At 46.9% G+C, this 12,309-nt stretch overlaps 1 protein-coding gene across 1 annotated transcript in view; it reads left to right on the forward strand.

The window, feature by feature from the left end:
* KY (kyphoscoliosis peptidase) overlaps positions 1-12,309 on the forward strand; it is a 46,746-nt gene that overhangs the window by 17,018 nt on the left and 17,419 nt on the right. The window contains exons 4-8 of the mRNA XM_012787779.3: positions 2,910-2,984; positions 4,877-4,939; positions 6,502-6,584; positions 10,573-10,681; positions 12,158-12,275. Coding sequence (XP_012643233.1) covers positions 2,910-2,984; positions 4,877-4,939; positions 6,502-6,584; positions 10,573-10,681; positions 12,158-12,275 — 448 coding nt within the window. The remainder of the gene's footprint in view (positions 1-2,909; positions 2,985-4,876; positions 4,940-6,501; positions 6,585-10,572; positions 10,682-12,157; positions 12,276-12,309) is intronic.

Here is a 12,309-nt window from a genome sequence, read left to right on the forward strand (position 1 = left end):
TGCCTTCTTGGTGAATCAACTCTTTTACCATTATGTATTTAGTAATATTCTTCTATCCCTGATATTTTCCTTACTCTGAAGTCTACTTCATCTGTTATTAATATAGCAACTCCAGCTTTCTGGGATTTTTTTTAACCAACCCATATCGCAATAGTTAAATTTGGATCCTTGGAAACAGAATATAGTTTAATCTTATTTGTTTATCCTTTCTTACAATCTCTATTTTTTAATTAGTGTGTTTGGACCACTTATACTTATTGTAATTATTGATACATTTGGATTTAGGTATCCTACTTTATTATTTGCTTTCTGTTTGTTTCTTTGTTTCCCCTCTCCTGCCTTCTTTGCTATTTTTGTATTTTTCAGAATTACATTTAAATTTATTTATTAAGTTTTTTACTATATCATTTTATATAGATCCATTTGTATTATATGTACTTGATGTCTCACAATCTAATTATAATTAATATTTACTTCTCAAGTAGAATGAGGAAATTTTACCCTCGTATAGGTACATTTACTCTCCCACTCTATGTCATAGTTATCACATATTTTACATCTACATATATTGAAAACCTATCAGACAATGTTATAATCATTGCTTTCAATCATCATTTGTATTTTAAAGAACTTATAAGGAGAATAGACCAATATATTTACCTAGATATTTATCATTTCTATTCCTCTTCCAACTTTTCCTTTGATACCATTTCTATTCTATCTGAAGAACTTCCATTAACATTTCTTTTGGAGCAAGTCTGTCAATAATACATTCTCTTGGTTTTACTTTATCTAAGAATGTCCTTATTTGTACCTTTAGTCTTGAATGATATTTTTACTGGATGTATAATTCTGTGTTGATAGTTTATTTCTTTCAACATTTTGAAAATACTTTTCCACATCCTTGTAACCTGGTTTCTGATAAGAAATCTGCAGCAATTCTGAATGTAATACATCACTTTTCAATGACTACTCTCAGGGTATTTTTCTTTGTCTTCAAGAGTTTTATTATAATGTATCTGGACTTGGATTTCCTTGTGTTTATCCTATTTGGGATTTGCTGAGTTTCTTGAATCTGTAAGTTTATGTCTTCACTGGATTTCAAAAGTTTTCATCATTCCTCAACTATTTTTTCTGCACCACAGTATTTCTCCTCTCCTTTTGACACTTCAGTGACATGAATGTTAAGCTACAGATCCCTTAGGTACTGTTCATGCTTTCTGTTGTTCAAATTGAATAAAGTATTTTTTAAAAGAGAGATGAGGTCTTGCTCTGTCACCCAGGATGGAGTGCAATGGCATAACCACAGCTAACTGTAAGTTCAAACTCATGCTGATCACTCCTCAGGTGATCCTCTTGCCTCAGCCTCCCAAGAAGCTAGGGCTATAGGCCATGTGCCACCACACCTGGCTAATTTTTAAAAAAATTTCTGTAGAGACAGAGTGTCCTATGTTGCCCAGGCTGATCTCAAACTCCTGGCCTCCCAACTTGCCCTCCCAAAGTGCTGAGATTATAGGCATAATCTACCACACCCACCTGAATAATGTCTAGCAGTCTATCTTTAAGTTCTCTGACTCTTTACTCTGTATCTCCATTCTTATATTGAGCATATATATCAGAGAATGTTTAAAAATATATTTTTCAGTCTAAAATTTCAATTTTTTTCTTTTTTATATCTTCTATTTTTTGCTGATACTTTATATCTTTTCATTTATTTCAAAACTGTTTGCCCTCACTTTTTGAAGCATGGTTATCATGGCTGTTTTAAAGTCTTTGTCTGATAATTCCAAAATCTGTGTCATCGTGGAATTAGTATCTGTTGATTATCTTTTCCTTCTCAAATTGAGATTTTCCCAGGTCTTCCTGTGCTGAATAATTTGGAATTGTAGCCTTTGCAATACTATATAGATCTGCCCTGCATGTGCACCATCCAGTGGCCATTCTGGGACCTGGGGATTGGTCTACCCCATAGTTGAGTCCTCAAAGACTGTGGTATGATGTTTAGGATAAGATCCATGCATGCACAGCTCAGAAGGGACAGCAGAAGTTCATCCACAACCTTATGGAATTGCTATCTCAAGCTCTCTCCTCTTCAGGATCCATTTCATGGTCCTCTGACCAAAAAGCTGGACCTTTCCTTACCCCGCCATGCATTTCTCACAACTGTATCTGCATCTGGGACCAATCAGCAGAAAACAGAGAAAAAAAATGAGTATTTGCCCTTATACTCTCAGTATTATAGGTTCTCTGGTAAGAGAAAAGAGTTATTCTCCTCCCAAAGTCTTAGGTGCCTGCCTGGCCACCAACATCATTGCTGCCACTGTTACCAACAGAATTGTTTAGGTGCTGAGTTGGCAAATAACAGATAAAGAAGGAAAAAACAACAAAAGATTTCTTCCTCTCTGTCTCTTAAGGGGGTCCCTTTTTTCACTCCTCAGGCCAGAAGGAGAGTGTTTATCTTGAATGTTTTTTCTCTGCACCTATTGTGCACTTCTGGGTTGGAAAATGCCTTTTATCCTGTCTAGATAATACCAGAAGGGGAAGAAGAATGGCAGGTTTACTGCCAATTTGGTACTGTTTTAAATTCTGGTCTTCATTGCCAATCAGCCTTCTATCATGTACTTTGCAGAGTCTCCAATAGTTGTCCTGTGCATTCTGTCCAGGGTCTATAGTTGCATTCAGTGGGAGAGACAGGGTCGTCAAGTGTGCTTACTCCATCTCACCTGGATCTAGAAACTATCTGCTTGGTTTGTTGTTGTTTTGGTTTTTAAAAAGAAACAAGAATTATTTGTATACAAAAATGACAGTTCTCAAACCAATTGTATTTTGTTGTTCAACTATTGGTCATGAGACATTCACCCTTTTCTGGCAGCATCTAGCTGAGAATATTACCTCCTTTTTCTTTGCAGGAACACAGCTAACTGTAGAGGTCCACCCTCGAGACGCCATGCCCCAGTTCCTCAAGAAGTTCTCCTTGGCTAAACGTATGTATGTACAGGGCTGCCTGTGGTGGAGGGCTGGCAGGGAGAATCGAGGGCAGCTGGGTGGGCCAGACTCCCAGGCCTCTTCTGAGGGAAAGAGAAGCATGACGTGGGCCTACAAACTGGGAAAAGACAGAGACATAACAGCTTCATCCTGGGAGACTTTCTTCTCCACACCCAGCAACCACTGTTTTTGTGCCTCTCTGGAATTAGGCATGGCTAACAACACCAGGCATTTAGCTGAAGATGCATGTCATGACAAGAGTGTTTTTGCTCTTGTTTTTAGACGTCATTTGTTGACTGTCTAAAAAAGTGGCATACACAGTACTAAGTACTTTATATTTATCAACTTTTAACCCTCTGACATATACTGATATTATCCCCACTTTTCGTATCAGCAAAGTAAGTCTCAGAGAGGTAAAATAACTGGCCAAGTCACCCAGCTAGGAAGTGGGTCAGGACTCTGAAGCCTGTGATCTTAACCACCATATTTGGCTGCACTCAGTGTAGTACATGGAATTCCAGGTCCAGGACCATGATGTCTCCTCCAGTCCCTTCTCTGCCTCTCCCTGCATCTGTCCATCTCATGGCTAAATAGAGGGCTCAGAAGGAATGCAGGCCAAGGAGCAAAGGCTGTAGAACAGCGGAGGGTCAAGTCTTCTTCATGTCCCCTCAGTGAGCCAAAGTCCTCCAAGCCTGTCCAGTCGTGGAGTCTTCAGGAGTCAGGATCTCAGGGGGAAGTCCAGCAGAGAGGGGGCAGGCTCAGGGGTCGACTGGCTGGGTTCATATATTTCAGCTGTGTGATCTTGGGCAAGTGGCTTAACCCTTCTTCAGGGCTCTATTTTCTCATCTATAAAGGAAGAAAATATGTAAACCTTCCTCATAGGATTTTTGTGAGGTTAAATAGTAAATATAAAACCCAGGCCAGGCATAGTAAGTACACAAGAAATGCTAGTTACTGTTTTGAACCCCCATCATTCTATCAAAAATATATTAACAGGTGGAAGCCAGGCACAGCAGAAAAATTCCTTTCTTTTTGCCCATGGAGTCTAATAACTATTGACTACCATTCTGCCTTAACAGACCTGAATTTATAGGATACAGTTGCCCTTTAATCCTCCCAAGGAATAATTTAATAGTTATCTGGCCAGGTGCAGTGGCTCATGCTATAATCCTAGCACTTTGGGAGACCAAGATGGGAGGATTGCTCAAAACCAGGAGTTCAAGACCATCCTGAACAACAGTGAAACCCATCTCTACACAAAATAAAAAAATTAGGCAGACATGGTAGTGTGCACCTGTAGTCCCAGCCACTTGGGAAGCTGAGGCAGGAGAATCGCTTGAGCCCAGGAATTTGATGTTGCAGTGAGCCATGATGATGCCACTGCAAACTCTAGCCCCAGGTGAAAGAATAAGACCCTGTCTCAAAAAAATAATAATAATAATTACCTGACCTTTCTGGGTTTCAAACATTGTACAGATTGCTTTTCCCTCCCCTTATTTTTGTTTTTATCCATGATCAGTTCTTGTTCTAGGATTATCTGGCAGTGAATTCATTAGTGCTTTCAGCATTGCCAGCTGTGTTCCAAGATGGGAGGAGAATCCAGAGGAGGGTACATTCCAGGAGGACCCACTGAATAATCCAAAGTATTGGGGTCCGAGCAACTGCTAACTCTGTTTGTGGACCACAGCTCCCTTTCTTGTGATCCACTACCTGGTTCATGGCAGAACTTCCTGCAGCAGTTCAGTGGTGGGTGGGATAAGAGCAATGAGGATATAAAAAGAAGAGTGAAGAGGAGGGGTCAGAAGCATGGACCACCACACAGAGAATCATCAGTGCTTATATTTCTGTTTCTTCTGAAGTGTCTCTACCTCTGACCTTTGGGATATTGTAGGTTTACAAGGTGATAAAAATGGAAACACAAGACCCCGGCAGCCTGGAGGGAAAGATGCCCATGGTAAGTCCCAGAGCCTTCTCCAAGGCCATTCCCAAGAGACCAGATTGATTTAGCCTTATGGGCCAATCTCCAATCAATTGGCAATGACTTCGAGGGGCTTAGAGTCTGGGGCTACCTCTGAGTTCAGGGGGAGAAGAGTGTCATGATTGATTAACATTAAGTGCCATGGGTAAAAAAGGAAAAATTTCATACTCCAGATGTCATCCCAAAGCTGAAGCATAAACCCCACCAATAAAAAGGCAGCCTATTAAGGGGAATATATTAAAAACAGAACTCCAAATTCTGTTAACTTTAAATGAAATGAATGCCAAATGTATTTAAGGTAGGAGGCCTGTGAGTAAGCAGAGTGAGACAGGGGAAGAAACTCTGAGTGGGGTGGCAGATGACCTGGGTTGAAATCCAGCTTTTGCCCCTCATTTGCCTTCCCTCAGCCTCAGTTTCCCCCTCAGCATAGACCAGATGGCATCTCAGGCTCAATGCAGTTCAGCACTTCTTCCCACTGTCTTGCTTTAAAATTATTTAGTTAATGACATGGGTATTTAAAATATATTTATGCAAAATAATATTTGGATCTTATATAATCTGCTCAGAAGATAGATTTAATGAGGCATATGTATTTTTAATGTTCAGATATTGTAAAATGGAACCAAGAAAGGGGAAAACTAGTAATAGGGTTTTCAGTCCCCTGTTGGGAATGCCATCCTTCTTCTAAATGGGGGCAGGGAGACCTCATTTGCAGAGCTATGCTGAGTGGAAACCTGTTAAATGTCCGAGTCCACTTCAGGCTGGGTGGCTGCTGGCCCTGGTCAGCATCGGCCTTGAGTCTTTTCTCCTCCCCGTGTCTTTGTCCCAGCAACCTGACTCAAGGCTCCGTCTCTGGGCGGGAAGCTTCCTGTGAGAGAGGCTGGCCATAGAGGAGTGACTCTGAGGCCCAGCCTCCCTCGGTAACCGGGACACTGCCATACAGCAGGGGTGCTCCAGTCTCCAGCTGACCATGGCAAGGCAGGAAGCCTGTCCTGGTGACAAACAGCCTTCCCTGTGGGACCCAGCTGGCCTGGCCCTGCAGTGCCCTCCTCCCGCACTTGGGCTGCTCCGTGGCACTGCACCCCAGCGCCACAGCCGTGGCACAGACCTCCCTCCTTGAGCTTGCAGGGGCTAGCGGCACTGCCTGCACACTGCCCACAGAGCACCGATTCCTGGGGAAAATAACAGGATCTGCAGAAAACTAAACAGTGGAGAGAAGCAGATTCCATCATCCATATGTCTGGGACTGCCAGTCCCCTGAGGTCCAGCCAGTTTCCTTACTGCTGACTTCCCAGGGTCTGCAGAGAGGCTTATGTTCCCTGCAGACCTCCAAGAGGATGATGGCAGTTGCCATAATTCCCAAATTAATTTGGCCAGGGAACCTTCCAGGAGATATAGGTGTTGGGCTCAGTGTTTTAGGCTTTGAGAATTGTGTTAAAGGTCGACGGTCGCAGCTGCTCAAAGAGGCAGCATGGCCTGGGCCAGGCAGCCCTCCTCAAGGGGTCTCAGGGGCTGACTGAGCTTCCCTGTGTTTCTAGCCTACCCCTGGGATCGGTCCAGCCTGAAATCCATGCCCCTGGACCTGCGGCAGTTTGAGAAACTGGACACCTATGCCTCACAGGTAGGAGAGCTGGGCCCTCTGGCCATGGGCCCCTCAAGATGGCTTAGAGCCTAAGGCAGCAGAGCCTCTCGTCTCTCCTTCTGAGCATATCCTGAGTCACCAAGGCAGATGGCCCAGGAGTGCCTTTTCACAGAGCAGAAGGCTCCAGGCAGCAAACCCCTGCCCAGGACCAGAGGCTACTTTATCGCCCACCCCACCCACGGTCCTTGTGCTCCCACCCCAGGCTACACACCTGGAGCTCTTCCTGGCAGGTGCCCGGCCAGCCTGCCCCTGCCCTCCCCCTTTCCCCTTGGGCGCTGCTGCTGCTGCTGAGACTTGCAGCCCCCAGCCCGTGGAGGAAGGGAGGGAGAGTGAGTGGAGGACCATGCATGCAGACGGTCAAAGCCACTGTGACCACACTCACCTCTGGAGGATGTAAGCTGCCAGCCTCCCCATGCCTCTGGGCCTGGGCATGCCAGGTGTGGGGTGGGAGGGCGGCTGAATTGCTCAGTAGTAGGGAGACATGGTGGTCCTGGGGGCCAAGCAGGAGCTCCGCTCAGAGTCTGATCAGAGGGCCAAGGTGCTGGACCCTTTCCTGGAACCAGAGTGAGCCCTCCGAGGACAGTAAGCAGTATTAGAAAAACAACCCCATGGTTGGCACATAGCAGGTGCTCAGGAACCTTGCTGAGATGATGAGTGAATAGACAGATGCATGGCTCAAGAAAGTCAGGTTAGAGGCAAGGACATTAGTCAGGGACATCCAGCTATCCTGGCAGAAGACATGACCTGTTTTAAGCAGGGACAGAGGACAGGGAGTAGTGGAAAGGCCAATCCTGGGCTGGAGGGAAAGGGTAAGGACCCGTCACCAGTGTGCATGGAGTGGGTGGGAGGCTCCCAGATGGCTGGGTTGAGTCATGGGGGGAGGCCAGGGAGTGCGTCACCATGAGAAGCAGGTTTTAGGGGATGACAAGTGTGTTTAAGGTATGAGGAGCTCTAGTGTCTGTGGCATATCCAGGGGAAATGCCCACCTGTCTTCTGTATATTTGAGCCTGGAGAGGTCTGGGTGGGAAACACTGATTGGGAGTCACCAGAATCCATGAAGAGCTGAGACCATAGGATGGGAGTCATACTGGGGAGGGTGATGGGAGCCCATTGGGCCTGGAGCCACCAAAGAGGCTGGGGCAAGGCGAGGACAGGTCCTGGCAGGCTGGGAGTTGGGGGTGCTCCCTGGGGCAGGCGTGGGCACCAGCAAGAGCTGCACCATCTGTTCGAGTGAGATCCAGACAGACTCCTTTCTGCTACTCCAACATTGCAGCGCCTCTTGCCTCTGAAGGGCCAGCCCAGAGGAGGCTGGAAGGTCAGACAGACTCCTAGAACAAGCAGGGGGGAGGAGTAGGGAGTGCACAGGAGCCCCACAGGGCATGCAGGAGGGGCAGCTGGAGTGACCAGGGCTGAGGAGGAGACAGAGCAAAGGAGGGGAGGAGGGCAGGACCAAAGCAAATCACACGTGGCTGAAGCAGGAGGGAGGATGAGGGCTCATTAGTGAGACTGCCGAGAGTGAGGGAGTGCAGAGGTGTCCAGAGTCTGAGAAAAGCAGGGCACTTTGTAAAGGCCACCAGAAGGGATGGGACAGGCTGCCAGCCAGGCTCAGTGAGCGCTCCCAGGAGCCCAGAAAGGCCAGAGACCCAGCCACAGAGCAGGGGTAGATGGGCTCAGGGAGGTGAAGAGCCAGAAGCCACAGCGCTGAAATGTAGGGTTAAGTCAGGCCCCCAGATTGTGATGCAGACCTGCGATGTCGGGCACCGTTCTAAGCCCTGGGAAGACAAGGACAAAGACAGTGGAGTTGGAGCTGCACATAGAAGATGAAGCAGGAGGCAGCTAGGATAGTGGGTAATGGGTGTCCTGGAGGTATCCTGAGGTCAGAGCGCCAATGTGCTAGGCACGGTCAGCGGGTGGGGCCCTGGAGTCCCTATGCCACTGAAGGGTCATTCCAGGTGTCCCGGAGTACCCTGGAGGTGGGTGGAGGGGAGCGTGGCACCAGTGTGGGGCCGTGCCGGGCTTCTCTACAAAGATCCAGCACGGTCAGGGCTGCCTCTCCAGCAGCCCCAGCCTGTCTCCTCCTGGGACCCCTGTGGAAAGAGCTAATTTGTCTCTTTGTTACTATCCTGGTAAAACATGTATAACTTAAATTTGCCATTTTAGTCATTTTTAAGGGTACAATTCACTGGCATGAATTATATCCCCAAAGTTGTACAACCATCACCACTATCTATTTCCAAAATACACTCATCACCCAAAGAGAAACTCTGCAGCCACTAAGCAATGACTTCTGATTCTCCTCCCACAGCCCCTGGCAACCTCTGCTTACTGTCTGAATTTGCCTAGTCTAAATATTTCATTTAAGTGAAATGATACAGTATTTGTCCTTTTGTGTCTGGCTTATTTCATTCACCATCATGTTTTCAAGGTTCCTCCGTGTTGTGGTATCTACAGAACTTAATTGCTTCTTTATAAGGTTGAACAATATTCCATTGTATGTATATACCACATTTTGTTTATCCATTCTTCCATGGATGGACGCTGCAGTTGTTTCCACCTTTTGGCTATTGTGAATCGTGCTGCAATGAACATTGGTGAACAAGTATCTGTTTGAGTCCCTGCGTTTAGTTTTTGGGGGTATATACCATGGACTGGAATTGCTGGATCATATGGTAATTCTACATTTAACTTTTTGAGAAACTGCCCAAGTGTTGTTCACAGCACCTGCACCATTTTACATTCCCACCAGCAATGTATGAGAGCTCAAATTCCTCCACATTCCTGCCAACACTTGTTATCTTCTGAATTTATTTTTAATAGCCATCCTTGGAGATACGAAATGGTATCTCATTATGGTTTTGATTTGCATTCCTCTCATGCATGACTAATGATGTTGAATATTTTTTTCATGTGCTTATTGGCCATTTGTGTATCTTCTTTGGAGAAATGTCTATTCAAGTCCTTTGTCCATTTTTGGTTATTTGAATTTTTGTGGTTGAGTTGTAGGAGTTATTTATACATTTTGTCATTTAACCCTTATCAGATACATGATTTTTCCCATTCTGTAAGATGTCTTTTCACTCTCTTAATAGTATCCTTTAATGCACAAATTTTTTTATTTTAATGAACTCCAGTTTATCTATTTTTTCTTTTGTTGCATGTGCCTTTGTTGTCATATCTAAGAATCCATTGCCAAATCCAAGATCATGAAGATTTACCTTAGTGTTTTCTATTAAGATTTTTATGGCTTAAGCTCTTATATTTGGATCAATGATCCATTTTGAGTTGATTTTTGTATATGGTGTAAAATAGAGATCCAACTTCATTCTTTTGCATGTGGAAATCCGATTGTTTCTGCGCCATTTGTTAGAGACTATTCTTTTCCCACTAAATGGACTTGGCAACATTGTCAAAAATCAGTTGGCCATAGATGCATGAGTCTATTTCTGAACTCAGTTCTGTTGGTCTATATAATCCATATGCCAGTACCAAACTGTTTTGATTACTATAGCTTTATAGTAAGTTTTTTGAAATTGAGAAGTGAGCCCTTCAACTTTTTTCAAAATTGTTATGAGAACTCCTTGCAAATCCATAGGAATTTGAGGACTAGCTTTACAATTTCAGCAAAAAAAGCTATTAGGGTTCTGATGATATGAAATCTATAGATTGGTTTTGGTCATATTGACCATGACTAGGGGCTGCAGCTGCCCAGATGTCCATGTGGCTGGCCCCAGGATCTACAGAGAAAAGTTGTGGAAGCTCCAGGGCCTGTGTTTCCACTGGTCAGCACCACTTGCCCTGCCCTACCCCTCTTCTCCTCCCTATTTGCCCTCAGCCAGCCTTCATCCTTCTGGACCTCTCCTACTACTTCTCTGCCTGGAGGAGAAGCAGCTCTGGCTGCAGGTGCAGGGTGCTGGGCCCCACAAAGCCCCCTCCAGGCCCTGATACAGCACACCCTCCTGCTCCCCAGGTGACAGCCAAGAGTGGCCTGGACGAGCTGGTGACTGACCTGCTCCAGGAGGCCCACAGTGACTTGGAAAGGGTCCGTGCCATCTGGATCTGGATCTGCCATCACATAGGTAGGCCCACCTGTGGCGTCACTTGCTCTGGAACCCCCTGCTGCCATTTCCTGGGGGCCTCTCCTCCCATCCCATCATCAGTGTGTGTGGAGTGAGAGGGAAGGTAGGGGAGGGGGATGCAGATGGCTGGACTGAGTAACCAAAGACCAACCAAGGAGGGTAAAATTCACTGTCTGCTAACAGTCTCCATGAAGGTTGGTTGGGGATGGGAGGAGATCCCACATGGCCCTCTGCCCACAGCCAGTGGCCAGAGTTGAGGCCACCCAGCAGAATCCTTCCCTCAGTCCTGGCCTCAGACTAAACCTACTCCACAAAGATGGGAGTCCAGAACAGAAGGGCATCTCCAAGAAGGATGGGCATTGGTTGAGGAGAAGTTGCAGCTGTTTGAAAAGTTATTACTACACCAGAAGTTTCACCAGCGCCAGGAAGGGCAGGCTCTCCTCTTCCTGCTCCCATACTGGTGACATCCACCGCAGGTCCCAGCCCAGCCTCCAGGGTTCTCAGAGCCACTGGAGGGGATTTGGGCCTGCACAGCTACCCACAGCTCTCCACAGGACAGCCTTAGAAGCTCACCAGGTCAAGCCAAGGCACGGAGATGGTTGCTAAGGGGCTGCTGCCCCTTGCTGACTTGCAAACACAAGCGAGGTGATGGAGGGCCAAGTTGTGGGGTGGACTCCTAGTCCTTTGACATAAAGACCAGCAGGGCCTTTCCTGACCTGCTGGCACTGGGCGTTTCCTTTGTCCTTGTGGTGCAACAGTTAGGCATGCAGCTTAGAGGATGAGCTCACCTGGTACAGGTAGGAGGTCTGGACAGAGGGCCTAGGGCCACCTGCTCCCAACCCAACCCTGTTGGCTCCATTTGTACCTTAAAGGGACAGGATCAGAAACAGAACACTTGTTAGGACTTTATTTACTGCTCCCACCCCCACACCGACACATACACACATGGTCCCATTGGACACTCAATGGCTACGGTGACTCCAGCCTCAGGGCCTCACCACAGGCCTCTTGCTCTCTTCCCAGTCCCCACACTCCTTTGTTAGTGAAGTGATAGGCTGTGAGAGAGCCACCTTCTCTACTTGGGGGTGAGCTTTAACCACAGCTCACTGTGCCCCATGGGCCAGCGTGAGGCCTTGGCTTGGGGCTGCCTGCACAGTTTCACTGGAATTGCGTGCAGAGCTATGTGATGGGGACAATTGGAGACAGACCCCACCCCGGCATTGTCTTGGTCCCTCCCCCTCCCAAACTCTCCTCAGAGGCCTGAAGGGCCAGGTAGCCCACTCTGCCTAGGCCTTCTCTTCCTCTTGCCACCTGCACAAGAGGTGACAGGTCCCAAATCTCACTAGGGCCAGGGCCCTGCTTCCATTCAGCCCGCCATGGTTTCCTGGGGCAGGGAGAGGGCCTCCTCTCACCTCCACCCCGGTGATCACCACCTCCCAGGCCCTGATTCCTCACGGCCCCTCCTCTGCCCTCCAGAGTATGACATGGCTGCTGCCCAGGAGAAGGACCGCCAGGCCTTCAAACCCACCGACATCCTGCGCAGTCAGAAGACCAACTGCGACGGCTATGCTGGCCTCTTTGAGAGGATGTGCAGGTAGGAGAGGCAGGAGCTGACCCCCAGACCCTAT

This window comes from Microcebus murinus, chromosome 1 (genome assembly GCF_040939455.1).
Source record: "Microcebus murinus isolate Inina chromosome 1, M.murinus_Inina_mat1.0, whole genome shotgun sequence".
Lineage (NCBI taxonomy): Eukaryota > Metazoa > Chordata > Mammalia > Primates > Cheirogaleidae > Microcebus > Microcebus murinus.